We start from the raw sequence: 19,953 nt of genomic DNA, 5'->3' as shown, positions 1-19,953 counted from the left end.
TCTTTTGTTCTGACAATAATGAGGTAGTTTGGGGTCTTGGATTTCTGAATATGACTGGGGTAACACATAAGGAGATGGGTTCCCCCATTTCCCTCACCCAAGTGTAGGTAGCACCAAAGCAATTAGGTCCTTAGCCTTGTGAATTGTTGAACAAGTGTTGTAAACCCAGAATTTCTGCTTCTACAGAAATGTCCTTCCTTGTCTACCAATATTAGCATTTGGATGTGTAATTCTTGCTTGACTTTTTTTTGTTACTTAACCAGAATGACAGTATTTCCCCCTCCTTCCTTCTTTATGCTTATCTTCTACCTTTCCCTCCCAAACTCTCTCCCCAACATAACAGAAAACATGAAGGAATTAAAGGAGGCCAGGCCACGCAAAGATAACAGGCGTCCAGATCTGGAAATCTATAAGCCTGGCCTTTCTCGGCTAAGGAACAAGCCCAAAATCAAGGAACCCTCTGGGAGTGAGGAATTCAAAGATGAAATCGTTAATGACCGAGATTCCTCTGCTGTTGAAAATGGTACTCAGCCCGTTAAAGATGTCTGTAAGGAACTGAACAACCAACAGCAGAATGGTCCTGTAGACCCAGAAAATAATCGGGGACAAGAATCCTTTCCTAGGACTGCTGGACAAGAGGATCGTAGTCTAAAAATTATCAAAAGAACAAAGAAACCAGACCTGCAGATCTATCAGCCTGGACGACGTTTGCAGACTGTTAGCAAAGAATCAGCTAGTCGGGTGGAGGAGGAAGAAATCCTCAACCAGGTAGAGCAACTGAGAGTAGAGGAAGATGAGTGTAGGGGAAATGCTGCGAAAGAGGAAGTTGTGAATAAACCAGACAGGGCTGAGACAGAAAAGAACCCAGGTGGTGACAGAGTAAGGGCTGCAAAGGGAGAAAAAGGAAAGAGAGTTGAAAAAGGGGAGGGGATGAGGAAAACCAATGATGACCCGGCCCAGGGGAAGCCAGGTTCTGCAAAGCGCTACTCCCGGTCAGACAAACGAAGGAATCGCTACCGCACGTGCAGTACCAGCTCAGCTGGCAGCAACAACAGCGCTGAGGGAGCTGGCCTGACTGATAATGGATGTCGCCGCCGCCGACAGGATAGGACCAAGGAGAGGCCACGACTGAAGAAGCAAGTGTCTGTGTCCTCAACCGATTCCTTAGATGAGGACAGAATTGATGAGCCTGATGGATTAGGACCCAGGAGAAGTTCAGAAAGGAAGAAACATTTAGAAAGAAACTGGTCTGGCCGTGGGGAGGGTGAGCAGAAAAGCAATGGTAAAGAAAATCGAGGCACTCTTCGTGTCACTTTTGATGCGGAAGCCATGAACAAAGAGTCTCCCGTGGTGAAGTCAGCCAGGGATGATGTGGATAGAGGAAAGCCTGACAAAGGCTTCAGCAGTGGGGGCAAAGGCTCTGAGAAGCAGGAGTCCAAAAACCCGAAACAAGAACTTCGGGGTCGTGGTCGTGGCATTCTGATTCTGCCTGCCCATACCACCCTATCTGTCAGTTCAGCAGGCTCTCCAGAGTCCGCACCTTCGGGGCCTCGGCTTTTGTTTGGATCTGGTGGTAAGGGACCTCGGAGTTGGGGCCGTGGAGGCACCACACGCCGGTTGTGGGACCCCAACAATCCTGATCAGAAACCTGCTCTGAAGACTCAGGCGCCCCAGCTGCATTTCTTGGACACCGATGATGAAGTCAGTCCTACGTCTTGGAGTGACTCACGCCAGGCTCAAGCATCTTACTATAAGTTTCAAAACTCTGACAACCCCTATTATTACCCTCGGACACCAGGCCCTGCCTCCCAGTATCCCTATACGGGCTATAACCCTCTGCAGTACCCCGTGGGCCCTACAAATGGTGTGTACCCAGGGCCTTACTACCCAGGCTACCCGACTCCATCAGGACAGTATGTATGTAGCCCTCTACCTGCCAGCACCATGAGTCCCGAGGAGGTGGAGCAGCACATGAGGAACCTGCAGCAACAGGAGCTGCACAGGCTTCTCCGGGTGGCTGACAACCAGGAGCTGCAGCTCAGCAACCTGCTCTCCAGGGACCGCATCAGTCCGGAGGGCCTGGAGAAGATGGCGCAACTCAGGTATGATGTGTTCTATTCTGGCTGGAGGGAAATGGGGATCAGCTGGAGGTGTATAGATTCCTATGGCTGAGGAAGGTAGAAACTTTTTAGCTGAGCCGCTGGGTATTATCTCCTTTTCCCTTTGTAAGGGAAGGACAGTTGGAAACAGAACAGAAGTTTTATTTTCTAGTCTTAGAAAAGATTATGCATCCTACTTTTTCTTTAAGAAAAAATTATCTTTAAGGGATCATGGAATCTTGAAATGTAAAAAGACTTTCTAGAATGCCAAGAAATGAACAGCATATAGCTTGCAGTGAAGATCTTACTTCAGTTGTTAAATTTAGGTGAAGACATATGGGAAAAAACTATTTTCCTAGACACAAGTATCTTTAGAATGACGTTCTGCTCTGCAGACTGGAAACCAGAGAGAGTAGTATGCCTACCTGGTCACAGTTTTGATTTCCTGCCAAGGGAGGTGGTTAATTTGCTGGAATCTCAAAACTTGGGTCTAGCCCTTTCCATGGTGTATTTGGAGCTGGAAGTTGCATGTATTTTATTCCAGAGCTGAACTGCTGCAGCTATATGAGCGCTGTATTCTATTAGATATTGAGTTCTCTGATAATCAGAATGTGGATCAGATCCTGTGGAAGAATGCTTTCTATCAGGTGATTGAGAAGTTCAGGCAACTTGTCAAGGATCCGAATGTTGAGAACCCAGAACAGATTCGGAACAGACTTTTGGAGCTCTTGGATGAGGTAAACTGTCATCTTTTTGTCCTTGGGGTAAAGGCTTCAGCATTCTGTAGTTATGGTGGATTTTTACTACCTGAAATACCGTCTTTTAGAACAGAATATCGACAAAAAAACTATGCCCTTTTCTTGGGTTCTGAGCCTACACTACTCCAGTTGCTTCCTTGGGACCGTAAATTACTGACAATTGGAGTTTTGAGGTTGAAAGCTTTCTGAATGCCTTGGCCTAAAAGAGAGAGAATGAGAATGTGTATATATGTGTTTGTGTTTGTGTGGGGAGAGAGAGTGTGTGTGTGTTCATGTGTTCATATCTTTGAAGAAGGCTTAGACTGAATTTGTCCTGCGCTCAAATTGGTGGCCACTAAATATTGTGCATGTCTCCCTTTTCAAATAGGATGTCTGAACATTAGCAGAACTGTGAAAGGGTTGTCTGCCCCGGTTTTTGGTGGATAGGTTGGATCAGAATAGGTTAATTCAGTAATTTCTTTTTTTCTTTTTATAGGGTAGTGACTTCTTTGATAGTTTGCTTCAGAAGCTGCAGGTTACTTACAAGTTCAAACTGGAAGACTACATGGATGGTCTTGCCATTCGCAGCAAGCCATTACGCAAGACAGTAAGCTACCTTCTTTATTTATCTTAAAATTTTCATTCATTTAGTAGGCATTTATCTAGTGTTATGTGCTAGAGACTCTACTGGGTGTTGAGGATAAAAGAATGAAAGGTATAGTTCAGTGCGGGGCAGATAGATTAAACCAACAGTTGTGGTGTCATGTGTACTATGGTAGTGGCATATAGCAGTGCTCCCCAGCCTGCCTTCTTTCTTTATTTTATTTTTTTCCCTTTTTTGAGATGGAGTTTCATTCTTGCCACCCAGGCTGGAGCGCAGTGGTGTGATCTCGGCTCACTGCAACCTTCAACCTCTGCCTCTCAGATTTAAGCAGTTCTCCTGTGTCAGTCTCCCGAGTAGTTGGGATTACAGGTGCCCACCGCCAAGCCTGGCTAATTTTTGTATGTTTTGTAGGATGGGGTTTCATCATGTTGCCCAGGCTGGTCTTGAACTTTTGACCTTTGGTGATCCACCCACCTCAGCCTCCCAAAGTGCTGAGATTGCAGGCATGAGCCACTGGGCCTGGCCAATCTCTAGCCTTTTTGGCGCTAGGGACTGGTTTCGTGGAAGACAGTTTTTCCATGGACGGGGATGTGGGGGCATTAGATTCTCATAAAGAGTGCATAGCCTAAGTCCCTCACATGCTTAGTTCGCAATAGGGTTTGCGCACCTGTGAGTCCTAATACCACTGCTGATCTGACAGGAGGTAGGGTTCAGGTGGTGTGGCTGGTAGTCCAGGGGAGTGGCTGTAAAGGAAGAGATTGGTTCAGGTTTGGATATGTTTATGTGCTAGCCCGCCCACCGCTCAGACCAGAGACTGATACCAGTCCACAGCCTGAGGGTTGGGGACCCCGGTATAGAGTGTTGAAGGGCCGTAGAGAGAAGTGAATCTAACTTAGCCTGGTGGGGCCAAGGAAGGCTTCATGGAGATTGTCAAGCTGAGTTTTGAAACATGACTAGGGGTTTGCAGATGGGAGGAGCAGTTTAGATAGAGGGTCCAGCAAAAGAGAAACAGGCATTGTTGGGAAAGTACAGGAAGTTCAGTGTGCTGGTGTTTGTAGTGTGGAGGGGCTATTGCAGGTGGAAGAGCTAACGAAGGGGGAAGTGACTAGGTCATAAGCTCTCATCTGCTGTGCCAAAGAGTTTGGACTTCATTCTGAAAGCTCCGGGGAACCATTAATTGCTTTTTTAGTAAATGGATAAGGTAGGTTTTTTCTTAGAACCGGTCACTTGGGCAGACTGGTGAGTTTGGATGGGAGTTGGAGGAGAGTGGAGATAGAGGAGTCAGGTTGTAGGTCTGAACTCAGAGGTCGTGGAGATGGGAAAGAGAAGACAGATTGGAAAGAAAAGAAATAGAATGGAAGTGTTGACTGATTTGGTATGAGGGATGGATGAGATTGGAGGCGTGGAGAGTCTGAATCATCTCCCAGCTGGTAGTCCAGGGGAGTGGCTGTAAAGGAAGAGGTTGATTCAGGTTTGGATATGCTTAGGTGGAAGTGTGTGTGTTGCAGGAACTTGAACAAATGAATATTGTGGTCTCTCTGGAGGTCAGGAGAAAGCTGGGCTGGTGTTACAGATCATGAGTCATCATGATATAGGTGGTGGTTGAGGCGAAAGTTGGGGTACTGGGAAGACTGGCAAGAGATGGGGGTTACATTTCAAGGTGGGGGTAGGTAAAATTGTCAAGTGTAATGGAGCTGTCAAATGATAAGATGACTAAAAAGTGTCCATTGGATTGGATGAACTTATCAAGAGTTAATTTAGTTGGGGAGACTGGAAGCTAGATTGTAGCGAAGAGAGATAAAGCAGTAGAGATTGCGAGAGAGTAATATAGACCATTCTTTTAAGCATCTTGGCTGTGAAGGCAAGGAGGGAAGACAGCTGAAAGAACATAGGGTTCTAAGAGAAGATTTTTTTCTTTTTTGTTTTTCATTTTTTTTTTCTTTTTCCTTCTGTACCATGCCTGGCCAGTTTTTGTTTTAAGATGGGAAACTTGAGCATATTTAGGAAGAGGTTAGAGATTCATTACAGAAAGCAGTGTGATTTATGGAGCAGAGGCTTCCTCTTGCCTTTTTGCTCCTTATGATAAATTACTACATACAAGCTTTCTTACTGATGGACAAATGTTTTTAGCTGGGCGCAGTGGCTCACTGCTTAATCCCAGCCCTTTGGGAGGCCAAGGCAGGCAGATCACCTGAGGTCAGGAGTTTGACATGAGCCTGGCCCAACATGGCAAAACCCCATCTCTACTAAAAATTCAAGAATTAGCCAGGTGTGGTGGTGCATGCCTGTAGTGCCAGCTACTCAGGAGGCTGAGACAGGGGAATCGCTTAAACCCAGGAGGCAGTGGTTGCAGTGAGCCAAGACTGCGTTATTGCACTCTAGCCTGGGCAACAAAGTGAGACTCTATCGCAAAAAAAAAAAAAAAAAAAGTGTTTATTGAGTTCCTCTTACATGCTTGGTGGCATTTTAGGCAGAGGCAATTCAGTGCAGATTGAAAAAAATTTAAAACGTGCTCCTGTTTCTTGGAGTTTAGTGTTTGATTGGGGGTGAGTGCAGACTGACTTTCGCCAAGGATGTTGGGGGTGTATACTGTAAAGGATTAACCTAGTTTTAAAGAATCCTGGGAGACTGAGAAAGTCATAGTTAAACTAAGACTGAAGGCTGAAAACATCAGCCAGGTGAAGGTGTAGGTGAAAATGCAAGGAGAGGAGCATTCTAGGGGAAGAGGACAATATACTTAAAGGCCTTGAAGTGGAAAACAGCACGGTGTGTTAGGGGAACTGAGGAGTCTGTCTGACTGAGGTACAGAGAGTGACCGGGAATGTGGTGCTGATGAAGTAAGCAGGGGCTCAATTGTCCAGGACTTCATGCTGAGGATGAAGAGCCTTTGAAATAATTTTTTTGTTTTTTTGGAGACCGAGTCTTGCTCTGTCGCCTAGGCTGGAGTGGAGTGGCGTGATCTTGGCTTACTGCAGGCTCCGCCTCCTGGGTTCAGCCATTCTCCTGCCTCAGCCTCCCGAGTAGCTGGGACTATAGGCACCCGCCACCACGCCTGGCTAATTTTTTGTATTTTTAGTAGAGTCAGGGTTTCACTGTGTTAGCCAGGATGGTCTCGATCTCCTTACCTCGTGATCCGCCCGCCTTGGCCTCCCGAAGTGCTGAGATTACAGGCGTGAGCCACCGCACCCGGCTGAAATAATTTGTTTTGTTTTGTTTTTCTCTCTTACCAAGATGACAAAGTGGATGTAGTATGGAGGCATAATCAGTTCTCTTTGTGCTTTATCAGTTAAATACAGAGGATTCTTAACACCTTTGGGGATGTTCATTCATAGAATTTGTGGAATAGTTAGGACTTAGGGGATATGTGATATGTAGTGATATGTAACTTTGCTGAGGTACAAATTTGAGTTACATGCTAGGTAGGAGGTTAATGTGCAGTAGCTAGTTTGCTTAGTGAGTGTGCCTTCCTGAGGGGTCAGTATCTCCTTCTCAATGAAGCTTTGCTCTTTGTTCAGTGGTATGTTAATTTCTTCCGTGTGCAGTGGAGTGGATTATATTGTGTGCTGTGAAGTGGTGTTCCTTAGGGAGATATTTTGGTGGGTACATGTCTTGGGATTGGTTTACTCTGTTTTCTGAATGACAGATGCCAAGCCTATCAGTGAGAAAACATAGTACTGCACAGTGTGGCATGTTGTTAATGTTTGATAAAACAATTCATTGTTTTAGGCGAAGGTAATATAATGCCGTGGTACAATTCTGTGATATTAACAGTTTGAAGAAAGACTGTAATGATGGCAATAAAAGAATAGGGTGGCTGGGCGTGATGGCTCACGCCTGTAATCGCAGCACTTTGGGAGGCTGAGGCAGGCAGATCACTTGAGGCCAGGAGTTTGAGACCAGCCTGGGCAACATGGTGAAACCCTGTCTCTATTAAAAATACAAAAATTAGCTGGGCATGGTGGTGCATGCCTGTCATCCCAGTACTCAGGAGGCTGAGGCACAAGAATCACTTGGGCTCAGGAGGTGGAGGTTGCAGTGAGCCGAGATCGTGCCACTATACTCCAGCCTGGGCAACAGAGTGAGACTCTGTCTCAGAAATTATTAGGGGGAGAAAAAAGAACAGAGTAAACAATTGTTTTCATATTTGTATGTCTCTTTATAGTTTATAAAATATTTTTACATTTATTTCCTCCAGCTACCCTATAGAGTAGTTATTTCTACATTCAGATGAAGAAACTGAGTCCCAGAGCATCTCAAAGACTTCCTTGAGATCAAACACTATTCCATAGAGTCAGGTCTCCTGACTACTAATATCGAAATGTTTTCTTTCATTTGCCTGGGACTCAAGAATCTTCCTTTATCTTTCTCAGTAAATTTTGTATCACACTGTTGACTGTCTTTTTGGTAGTCAGGTTTAGGCTGAAAACTTTATACTTTGTGGACTGCTAGTGCCTTACCAGTGCTACATTGTCATTTTCACCCCATCCCTGTCCTTTGAGGGTTGAAGTTAGTGTTTCTTGGCTTTTCTACTAACTGATTGTTTTTCCTGAAGGTAAAGTATGCCTTGATCAGTGCCCAGCGATGTATGATATGCCAAGGAGATATTGCTAGGTACCGGGAGCAAGCCAATGATACTGCAAACTATGGGAAAGCACGCAGGTACTTTTACCTCCACTTCATTATTTCTCTTCCCTATGTGGCTCTAAGCTAAGCCTTACTAAGAGCACTAGGCCACTCGAGCTGCCTCCCATATGGGTGTTCTACAGGTGTCCCTATTGGTCCCTGTAGTCATGCCTTACCTCTCCAGGGTTACATCTAACACTGTACCTTATATCTTAAGTATTAGGGCTATCAGGATGAATTGGGAAAAAGCTAATCTGGAACTAGCATTTTTTTACTGTTTTTCTGTTCTAGTTGGTACCTGAAGGCCCAGCACATTGCTCCCAAGAATGGACGCCCCTATAACCAGTTGGCTTTGCTGGCAGTGTATACGGTAAGAAATCCTGTGGACAGGGGAAGTGCTTTGCAGGAGGTATCTTACAATATGGAGTTTGATAATATCAGTTCCTGACGCTTCATTTCATCTCATCACTGTAGCCCAAAGAATATCCCCTCAAACTCCTTTCATTACAGTTACTCTCAGAATTAAGTTGTTAGGGATTCCTCACTTCACTTAACTCTGTGCTTTGTCTATCCACTTACCACTGCACTTAAATTCCTAAGGGAATGCTTATGCTCCAGCTAAACACCATTGTTTGTTTCTGACCAGAGCTTCTGCTCTGAATTTTGTCTTGATTCTCTTCCCTTTCTGTTGAACTAGACAACTCATTCTGTAAGAAAAATAAGGCTTACTTCTCTCCCTTAAAGTTTGCACCTAGCTCTAAGTAGTTGGATCTTTACTTCCTTTCCCCAGATCCTGTTACTTCTTTTAACTTTTTATCTAAGGTGCCTCCATAGCAGAAGCACAGTGAGCACCAGATTGTACTTCTCTAGGTCTAATCATTGTGCTCTCAATATGTCTCTAATGGAGAAGCAGGCCTTGGGAGCTGAGAGGGCTCCTAGGGAGAAAGCTGAATTCAAGGGGGAAAGTGGGGACCAGTGGTAGGTACCAGAGGTTCGATCATAAAAAGCAGATAAGATGCTCGTTTAGCAAGGAGAAAATTTTCTTTTCTTTTTTTTTTCTTTTTTTTTTTTTTTTTTTGAGAGGCAGGGTTTTGCTCTGTCACCCAGGCTGGAGTGCAGGTGATCCTCCTGCCTCCGCCTCCCGAGTAACTGGGACTACAGGCACACTCTACTGCACCCAGATAACAAAAAACGTTTTTCTGTAGAGACGGGGTATTGCTTTGTCTCTACAGGCTGGCCTCGAACGCCTGGGCCCAAGTGATCGTCCAGCCTCAGCCTCCCAAGAAAATTCTTAATAATTATGGGTTGAAATAGTTGATTAAGTAATGTGGTTTACTGAAACACTTCTTTCAGAATTTGTTGAATCTCTCTTTTCTGTTTTTACCTCTGTCTTATTCTCTGTGATGGGATTATGGGATTTTTTCCCGCCCCTCTTTGCAGCGTTATTTTTTCTTCCCCTTTTCTGTATATCCATCTTTTCCTCATTCCTTCATTGTAATCATTGAACAAAATGTTAATTAGAAAATACAATTAACCATCACCTTTATCTAGTGTCAGAACATTTTCATCACCCCAAAGGAGACCTCATACCTGTGCTTTCCATCCCTCCATCCCCTCAGCCCCTGACAACCACTCGTCTGATTTCTGTCTCTCTATCTGTACCTATTCTGGATGTCTCATGTAAATGGGATCATATAACGTATGACTTTTTGCAGTTCTCTAATGATACACGATGTTGAGCATCTTTTCATATGCTTCCCATCTACATATCTTATTCAGTGAGGTGTTCAGATCTTTTGCCCCAACCCCACTTTTTTGCCCATTTTTACAATTGAGTTTTTTCCCTTGTTTAAGAGTTCTTTGTATATTTTAGTTACAAGTCCTTTATCAGGTATGTGTTTTGCGTCTGTTTTCTTCCAGACAGTGGCTTGTCTTCGCGTTCTTCAGCAGTGTCTTTTGCAGAGCAGAAGTTTTAAATTTTAATGAAATCCATCTTATCAGTTATTTCTTTCATGGGTTATGCTTCTGGTGTTTTATTTAAGAAGTTGTCTTCAAACCCATGGCTAACTTAATGTTGTGTTACTTTCTAGGAGTTGTATAGTTTTATGTTTTACATTTAGGTCTGTAATACATTTTGAGTTACTTTTTGTGAAGTGTAAGGCTCGTGTATAGATGTATTGATGTGGGTGGATATACAGTTGTTCTAGCACCATTTGTTGAAATGACTATCCTTAAGGCCGGGCGCGGTGGCTCAAGCCTGTAATCCCAGCACTTTGGGAGGCCGAGACGGGCGGATCACGAGGTCAGGAGATCGAGACCATCCTGGCTAACACGGTGAAACCCCATCTCTACAAAAAAATACAAAAAAAAACTAGCCAGGCGAGGTGGTGAGCGCCTGTAGTCCCAGCTACTCGGGAGGCTGAGGCAGGAGAATGGTGTAAACCCGGGAGGCGGAGCTTGCAGTGAGCTGAGATCCGGCCACTGCACTGCAGCCTGGGTGACAGAGCGAGACTCCGTCTCAAAAAAAAAAAAGAAATGACTATCCTTTCACCTTTGAATTGCCTTTGCTCCTTTGTCAAAGACCAGCTGACTATATTTGCATGAGTTTATTTCTGGCCTCTCTGTTCCCATTGATCTATTTGTCCTTTGCTTAGTACCACACTGTCTTGGTTCCTATAACTATTTATGTTTTGAAGTGCAGTAGTGTCAGTCTTCCACTTTTGTTTTTCAGTATTGTATTGGCTATTCTGGATCTTTTGCCTTCCCATGTAAACTTGAGAATCAGTTTGTTGATATCCACAAACCTAGTGCGTATTAAGTGATAACTCGTTGTGGTTTCTTGTTGGATTCTCCTAGCAACTAATGATGTGCATCTTTTCATGTGCTGATTTGCTGTTGGGAGACATATCTGTTCACTTTAATTGCTCACTGAGAAAAATTTTAATTGTATATGTATATATATAAGTAATAATAATAATAATTATTATTTTTTTGAGATGAAGCCTCGCTCTGTTGTCCAGGCTGGAGTGCAGTGCTGTAGTTATCTCGACTTAGTGTAACCTCCACCTCCTGGGTTCAAGCTATTCTCCTGCCTCAGCCTCCAGGGTAGCTGGGATTACGGGTGCATACCACCACCCCCGCTGTTTTTTTTTGTATTTTTAGTAGAGATGGGGTTTCACCATGTTGGTCAGGCTAGTCTTGAACTGCTGACCTCAAGTGATCCACCTACTTCAGCCTCACACTGGAATTATATGCGTGAGCCATCACACCTGGCAATTTTAATATTTTAATTGTAAAATACTCATAAAATTTATCCTCTTACCCATATATACATGTGTGTATATATATTTAAGAGATAGGATCGCACTCTGTCACCTAGGCTGTAGTGCAGTGACACAGTCATAGCTCACTGCAGTCTCGACCTCCTGGGTTCAGGTGATCCTCCTGCCTTAGCTTCCTGATTAGCTGAGACTACGGACATACACCACCATATCCAGGTAATATTTTGATGTTTTGTATAGACAGGATCTCATTCCGTTGCCCAGGCAGGTCTTGGAACTCCTGGCCTCAAGTGATCCTCTTGCCTTGGCCTCCCAAACTGCTGAGATTACAGGCGTGAGCCATTGCTCCCAGTCACTTACTTTTTTTTTTTTTGAGACAGGGTCTCACTTTGTCACCCAGGCTGGAATATGGTGGCATGACCTCAGCTCACTGTAGCCTTGACCTCCCAGGTTCAAGCTATTCTCCTGCCTCAGCCCCCCAAGTAGCTGCAGCTACAGGTGCCCGCCACCTCACCTGGCTAATATTTGCATTTTTTGTAGAGATGGGGTTTCACCATGTTATCCAAGCTGGTCTCGAACTCCTGAGCTCCTCAGTGATCTGCCCACCTCAGCCTCTCAGAGTGCTAGAATACAGGTGTGAGCCACCAGCCCTGCCTATCTTACCCACTTTTTTTTTTTTTTTTTTTTTTGGAGAGAGGGTCTCTGTCACCCAGGCTGGAGTGCAGTGGCCTGATCTTGGCTCACTGCAACCACCCACTCCCAGGCTCAAGCGATCTTCCCACCGCAGCCTCCCGACCACAGGCACATGCCACCCCACTTGGCTAAATTTTTTGTGTTTATGGTAGAGATGGGGTTTCACTATGTTGCTCAGGCTGGTCTTGAACTCCTGACTTCAAGCTAGCCACCTGCCTCCGCCTCCCAAAGTGCTGGGATTACAGGCATGAGCCACCGCTCCCGGGCTGTCTTGCTCTTTTTCTTTTTTTGAGATGGAGTCTCACTCTGTGGCCCAGGCTGGAGTGCAGTGGCGTGATCTTGGCTCACTGCCACCTCCACCTCCCGGGTTCAAGTGATTCTCCTGTCTCAGCTTCCTAAGTAGCTGGGACCACAGGCTCATACCACCACGCCTGGCTAATTTTTGTATTTTTAATGGAGATGGGGTTTCGCCATGTTGGCCAGGCTGGTCTTGAACTCCAGACCTCAGGTGATCCACCTACCTTGGCCTCCAAAAGTGCTGGCATTACAGGCGTGAGACACCGTGCCCGGCCTGTCTTACCCGTTTTTAAGTGTAGCTTCGGTAGCATTAAGTACATTCATGTTGTAGTGCAACCAGTCTCCAGAATGCTCTTCATTTTACAAAACTGAAGCTGCGTATCTATTAAATAACATCTTCCCCTTCTCTCTTCCCACAACCTCTGCAACTACCCTTCTGCTTTCTGTTACTATGAATTTGGCTACTCTAGGTACCTCATGTAAGTGGAATTATGCAGTATTTGTTCTTTTGTGACTGGGTTATTTCACTTAGCTTAGGTCCTCATGGTTCATCCATGTTGTAGCATGTGTCAGAATTTCCTCCTTTTGGAGGGTGAATTATATTTCATTGTGTATGTATACCACATTTTATATGTGCATTCACCCATTGGTGGATACTTGTATTGCTTCCATCTGTTGGCTATTGTGAATAATGCCACAGTGAACATGGGTGTTCAAATAAAATCTCTTCAAGACCCTGCTTCCAATTCTTCTGGGTATGTACCCAGAAAACGAATTACTAGATCATTTGGTAATTCTCATTTTAGTTTTTTAGAACAACCATATTGTTTTCCATTTTATATTCCAACCTACAGCACGCAAGGCTTCTGATTTCTCCACTTTCTTGCCAACACTTATTTTCTACTTTTCTGATAGTAGCCATTGTAATGGTGGTGAGGTGATATCACATTATAGTTTTAATTTGTTTCCCTAATGATTAGCATTTTTTCATATGCACATTGGTCATTTGCATATCATATTTCCAGTCCTTTCTCCATTTAAAAATTGTTATTTTTTGTGTTGTCAAGATGTATGAGTTCTTTATATATTCTGGATGCTAGACCTTTATTAGATATATAATTTGCAAACATTTTCTTCCATTTTGTGGATTGTCTTTTCATTCTCTTGAGAATATCCTTTGATGCACAAGTGTTTTTTAATTTTGTTGAAGTCCAGTTTATCTTTTTTCTTTTGTTCCTTGCACTTTCGATGTCATAGCTATGAAACCATTGCCAAATCCAAGGTTTAGAAAATTTACCTCTTTATTTTCTTCTAAGAGTTTTAGACTTTTACCTCTTATATTTAGGTCTTTGATTAATTTTAGGTTAATTTTTATATATAGTATGAGGTAAAGGTCCAACTTCATTCTTTTACATGTGGTTATTACATTCTATCAGCACCATTTGTTGAAGAGACTGTTCTTTCTTCATTGAATAGTCTTGGTTCCCTTGTCAAAAGTCACTTTATATGTGGGTTTGTTTCTGAACTCTTAGTTTTCTTCCATTTTTTTATATGTCAGTCCTCATGCCAGTACCACAGCTGTTTTAGTTACTGTAGGTTTGTGGTAAGAAAAATTGGGAAATGTGAGTCCCCTAACTTTGTTTTTTATTTATTTATTTTTTCCAAGACTGTTTTGGCCATTTGAGGTCCCTTGTAATTGCATATGGATTTTAGGATCAGCTTTTTCATTTTTGCAGAATCATTGGAATTTTGATAAGGATTGCATTGAATCTGTAGATTGCTTTGGGAAGTATTGCCATCTTCAAAATATTAAGCCTTCTAATTCATGAACACAGGGTGTCTTTTTATTTACTTCCTTCTTTAATTTCTGTTAACCCTGTGTATAATAAGTTTTGCACTTCCTTGGTTAAATATGTTCCTAAGTATATCATTCTTTTTGATGCTTTTGTAAAAAGAATTGTTTTCTTTTTTTCTCTCTTTCTCTGTTTTTTTTTAAGACAGGGTCTCGGCCAGGTGGGTTGGCTCACATCTGTAATCCTAGCACTTTGGGAGGCTGAGGCGGGCAGATCACTTGAGGTCAGGAGCTCGAGACCAGCCTGGCCAACTTGGTGAAACCCCATCTTTACTAAAAATATAAAAATCAGCCAGTTGTGGCGGCACACACCTGTAGTCCCAGCTACTCGGGAGGCTGAGGTGGGAGAATTGCTCAAACCTGGGAGTTGGAGGTTGCAGTGAGCTGAAAGCGTGCCATTGCGCTCCAGCCTAGACGACAGAGCGAGGCTTCGTCTCAAAAAAGAAAAAAAAAAGAATGTCTCTCTATGTTGCCAAGGCTTGTCTTGAACTCCTGGCTTCAAGTGAGCCTCCTCCCTCTGCCTCCCAAAGTGCTAGGATTATAGGCCTGAGCCATTTTGCCCAGACAGAAATTGTTTTCTTAATTTCCTTTTTTCAGATTGCTCATTGCTAGTATATAGAAATGTAACTGAATTTTGTGTGTTGATCTAGTATGCTCTAACTGTGCTAAATTCCCTCAATGGCTTTTTGCCGTTTGGATTAAATTTTCTTTTTCACAGACCTCTGACCTAGATTAGCACTTCCTTCAAGTTCTTTTCCTCTATCCCTCTTTTTTCTGTCTGTCTCCTCTTCGTTGTCTGTTAGCAACATTTTCCCAACTTTTCTGCCACTTCCAGTCAGTCAGTCATTCTTTCTCTTCCAATCAGTGAATCTCAGGTATTTATTAAGAACACAGCACATGTACAGTGCTTTGCTAGATGCCAGGAATGATAAAACATTGACTTGCTTTCTTCCCTGAAAAAAAAAATGTGTTGAGAAAACAAGTGAGATGTATAGACAGTGATACAAATTAGACTTGATAACTGTGTAATTGATTGTTAGATGCACCATTATCTTCTGTCCACTGAGAAGAATGCTGCAAATTACAATAAGACACAACAATAGATACCGATTGTAAGTTGTATCTCTGTTTTGGAAATTTTTTTTTTTTTTTTTTTTTTTTTGAGACGGAGTCTCGCTCTGCCGCCCAGGCTGGAGTGCAGTGGCCGGATCTCAGCTCACTGCAAGCTCCGCCTCCCGGGTTTACGCCATTCTCCTGCCTCAGCCTCCCGAGTAGCTGGGACTACAGGCTCCCGCCACCTCGCCCGGCTAGTTTTTTGTATTTTTTAGTAGAGACGGGGTTTCACCATGTTAGCCAGGATGGTCTCGATCTCCCGACCTCGTGATCCGCCCGTCTCGGCCTCCCAAAGTGCTGGGATTACAGGCCTGAGCCACCGTGCCCGGCTTGTTTTGGAAATTTTTTAATATGAAAAAATATTTTGATAAAATACAGTCTCGAGTCAAGTGAGTAGGGTAGATAGAAATTAGTATGGATTGGAATAATAATAAAAACAGCTACCACTTAACTGTAATAGTGTGCCAAATATTCTGTTAAACTATATGCATTATATAAGTTTAATCTTTTTGGGAGACATATGTTGTAAACATCTCCATTTTGCAAGTAAGGAAACTTCTCTAGGTTAACGTGCTTAGTGTCATACCTAACAAATGCAAGACCAATTTCAGACTCAGGCATTTGACCTTAGAACCTGTGCCTTTAGCCATGCCAGATGAATACAAGATAGGAGTTTTGAAGGATCAGTAGACGCTGGGGAGAGAGAGAAGCTAGTATTTTAAATGTATTTTGAAACAGTTATGGAAAACAGTGAAAATGTACATGAAGTTGGAGAAAAAATGAGAAAGCCTTTTGGATATTCTTTCTACCTTTGTTTCAATGTTTTCCTTTTTCCTTCTTTCTGACCCACTTCCTTTTTCTTCTTCTTTTCCCTATTAATTGCTTATAAATAGACTTGCTGAATTTATTGAATAATATCCATAAAATGTTCAACTCAGCTACTAATTATTTATTTAAAAAAATTATCAATAACAATGACAACATCATTGATTAAGTACAGTTAAGTGTGAGACAGTGGCCAACTCTTCGTAAGCCTGAGGATACTCCTCCATTGGGTATTATTACTCCCACTGTAGTGTTGAGGATATGGAGCTCAGGAAGATTATTACATAATAATGTAATAACCTTGGAGACTTTTGTCCAAAGTCTCCAAGTCAACTCCTGGATTAGCCAGTATTTGGACCAAGGTCTGTCTGGTTTGTAATTTCGTGATTTCATTATACCATACTGACTGTCTGATAAGAATAGGAAATATAAAGTGAGTTGAACATCATACTTTCTCTAAGAACAAGTTGTAATTTCTGTGGTTTTTTTTTTTTTTTTTTTTTTTTTTTGAGAGGGAGTCTGGCTCTGTCACCCAGGCTGGAGTGCTGTGGCCGGATCTCAGCTCACTGCAAGCTCCGCCTCCCGGGTTTACGCCATTCTCATGCCTCAGCCTCTTGAGTAGCTGGGACTACAGGCGCCCACCACCTCGCCAGGCTAGTTTTTTGTATTTTTTTAATAGAGATGGGGTTTCACCGTGTTAGCCAGGATGGTCTCGATCTCCTGACCTCGTGATCCGCCCGTCTCGGCCTCCCAAAGTGCTAGGATTACAGGCTTGAGCCACCGCGCCCGGCCTTCTGTTTGTATTTTAAGAGGCTGTTCATTCCTTTCTCTCCTTATGAGTTCTTGGTTCTTGGAGCACCTTTGCATGTAAGATATAATACTGTGCGAGAAGAGATCTGTGATGCAGTTGCGATGGCTTCTCCCGTGGATAGCATTTCTGGTTTTGTTGTTGGAATTCCTCTCAGTTTGGGAGACAGGCTGGGAGAGAGAGTAGGATTTCCTGAGTCAGCTGCCTCTTGCTGGAGTTAGGAAGAGAATTGGTTGACTGAATATCTCTGGCCTCTTTCCACAGAGGAGGAAGCTTGACGCTGTCTATTACTATATGCGCAGTTTAGCTGCCAGCAACCCTATCCTGACTGCCAAGGAGAGTCTCATGAGCTTGTTTGAAGAGACCAAGCGGAAGGTGAGTGGGGATGTGGCAGAACCCTTCCTTCCTCGAATAATGCATTTATTTCCCTGAGTGTTGGTGTGTTCTGGCTCTGCGCAGTGGCAGGATCGTAGCTGGTGAGGTTTATCTGAGGTGCGATTATTGCTGAGTGTCTGTGTGTCCTCAGGGAATGACTCATAGCGTCCTTAAGTGGTCCCGTCAGACTGTGCTGAGGGATGATCGGTCAGCCCCTGTGCAGGACAAAACTGTGATCTTCAGGAGAGCTGTCAGGGGCCCTTGGATGTACATGTACATGCTCTACAGAATTGATAACTTTTATGAGACAAAGCAGATGACACTGCTACTTTGGGACTGTGGTACAGTCTTTTTATTGTCAAATAAACAAATACTGGTGAGGTGAGGCTTTTCTCTGAAAGCTGAATCTCAGGCGAATCTGAGCTCATGTGTGTTTTTTGTTTTTGAGACAGAGTTTCGCTCTTGTTGCCCAGGCTGGAGTGCAATGATGCGATCTCGGCCCACTGCAACGTCCACCTCCTGGGTTTAAGTGATTCTCATGCCTCAACCTCCCAAGTAGCTGGGATTACAAGTGTGCGCCACCACACCCAGCTAATTTTGTATTTTTGATAGAGATGGGGTTTCACTATTTTGGTCAGGCTGGTCTCAAACTCCTGACCTCAAGTGATCCACCTGCCTTGGCGTCTCTTAAGTGCTGGGATTACAGGTGTGAGCCACCACACCCGGCCATGAGCTTATGTGTTTGTATGTTTTATAGGCAGAACAGATAGAAAAGAAGCAACATGAAGAATTGGAACTGAGCCCTGACCAATGGCGGAAAGGAAAGAAGTCTACTTTCCGGCATGTTGGAGATGACACCACTCGCCTGGAGATCTGGATTCATCCATCCCATCCACGGTCTTCCCAGGGCACTGAGTCTGGGAAGGATTCTGAGCAAGAGAATGGGCTGGGCAGCCTGAGTCCCAGTGATGTAAGTTCCTGAAAGTGATACAATGAGCCCAACTAGCTCAGTAGGCCTGGGTGCCCTGGTTCCTACAGCTGTGAGGCACAGATACTTCCCTCTGATTGCAAGGAAGACAAACCACTTGAGGCTCCCTGATGGTCTTTTCTCTTCTCATGGATGCTTCGTCTTTATTATGTACTTCCCCCTCTCACCACTATGTGTCACTGCAGAATTTAGTAAAAGTAGGATTCGAATTTTTTTTTGTTTGTTTGTTTGTTTTGTTTTTGTTTTTTTGGCTGCTTTTTGTTCAGCGTCATCAACATGATGCTTTTTTAGGATTCTATGTGGGATTTTGTACTTATTTTTTCCTCTTGGTTGACCTTATATTCTGAGACTGAACTAAAGTAGCATGGATAGGTTGGTTAGTCTGATTTGTGATCAGCCTTCTATGGGATATCCTCTTTTTTTTTTTTTTTTTTTTTTTTGGGACGGAGTCTCACGCTGTCGCCCAGGCTGGAGTGCAGTGGCGCGATCTCGGCTCACTGCAAGCTCTGCCTCCCAGGTTCACGCCATTCTCCTGCCTCAGCCTCCTGAGTAGCTGGGACTACAGGCACCAGCCACCGCGCCCAGCTAATTTTTTGTATTTTTAGTAGAGACGGGGTTTCACCGTGGTCTCGATCTCCTGACCTTGTGATCTGCCCGCTTCGGCCTCCCAAAGTGCTGGGATTATAGGCGTGAGCCACCGCGCCTGGCTGGGATATCCTCTTATAACTCTTGGGCGGAGACTTTTTCCTTCAAGCTGGGAGAAATGACAGTAGAAAATCACAGGCTTGTTTAGAAGATTTCTCCTCTTCATTGACTTAGGAAGTAATTATCGACAGTGTGCCCGTCACTAAAGATACAGTGGACAAGATCTCTTGCTGTCTCAGTGCATTCTAGTGGAGGATGCAAGAGACTGAATAGGCAGTTATAGTGTAATTAATTTTGTTTTGGGGTTCACACCCAGTATATGAGAGCACATAGCCATGGGACCAAAGCAGCCATTGGTCAATTGAAGTATAAAGAACAAGTAGGAGTTAGCTCAAGAAGGAAAAGGGAGGTGATAGTGATTCCCAGGCAAAGGAAATAGCATATGCAAAGGGCTGAGGCTGGGGGGAGAGAGAGAGCACAGTAGGTGGAAAATTGCAGTGGCTGGTTCGTTGTGCCTTAAGGGTAAAATTCACCCAGTGGGTGGTATAAGCTGGGGCTAGATGTTGAAGGGTCATACAATAAATTATTTGACTTTATCCTGAAAATAGTTGGGAGCTATTGGATGCTTTAAATAGGGGAATAACGTCTGCCCTTCAAAAATACAACCCTGGCCGCTTTGTAAAATGTTTGGAGAAGAGTAAGACTAGAAATAGGAGACAAGGAGGGTGCTACGGTAGTTCCAAGTGAGATATGAAAAAGACTTGAACTAAGAAACGGCTTTGGAGGTGGGAAGAAGTGAACAGACACAAGCCATGTTATTACGGTAGAATCCAAAAGACTTGGTTGAACGTGGGGAGCTCAGGGAGAAGAAAGAGTCAAGGTCCAGTGTGGTGGCTGCCGTCTGTAATCCCAGCACTTTGGGAGGCCAAGGCAGGAGGATCGCTGGAGCCCAGGAATTTAGTACCAGCCTGGGCAACAAAACGAGGCTTCTGTCTCTACAAAAAAATTTTCAA

The 19,953-nt window shown here is 43.8% G+C and overlaps 1 protein-coding gene across 4 annotated transcripts in view; it reads left to right on the top strand.

Annotated features, from left to right (window-relative positions):
* Positions 1-19,953, top strand: part of SMG6 (SMG6 nonsense mediated mRNA decay factor) — a 243,067-nt gene that overhangs the window by 2,921 nt on the left and 220,193 nt on the right. For all 4 annotated transcript variants that reach the window (XM_015118204.3, XM_077969801.1, XM_077969800.1 and 1 more), the window contains 7 exons: positions 344-2,102; positions 2,644-2,836; positions 3,333-3,443; positions 7,993-8,099; positions 8,355-8,433; positions 17,197-17,307; positions 18,065-18,277. In XM_015118204.3, the coding sequence (XP_014973690.1) occupies positions 344-2,102; positions 2,644-2,836; positions 3,333-3,443; positions 7,993-8,099; positions 8,355-8,433; positions 17,197-17,307; positions 18,065-18,277 (2,573 nt within the window). The remainder of the gene's footprint in view (positions 1-343; positions 2,103-2,643; positions 2,837-3,332; positions 3,444-7,992; positions 8,100-8,354; positions 8,434-17,196; positions 17,308-18,064; positions 18,278-19,953) is intronic.

This window comes from Macaca mulatta, chromosome 16 (genome assembly GCF_049350105.2).
Source record: "Macaca mulatta isolate MMU2019108-1 chromosome 16, T2T-MMU8v2.0, whole genome shotgun sequence".
Lineage (NCBI taxonomy): Eukaryota > Metazoa > Chordata > Mammalia > Primates > Cercopithecidae > Macaca > Macaca mulatta.
This window is presented reverse-complemented; position numbering and strand designations above follow the sequence as displayed.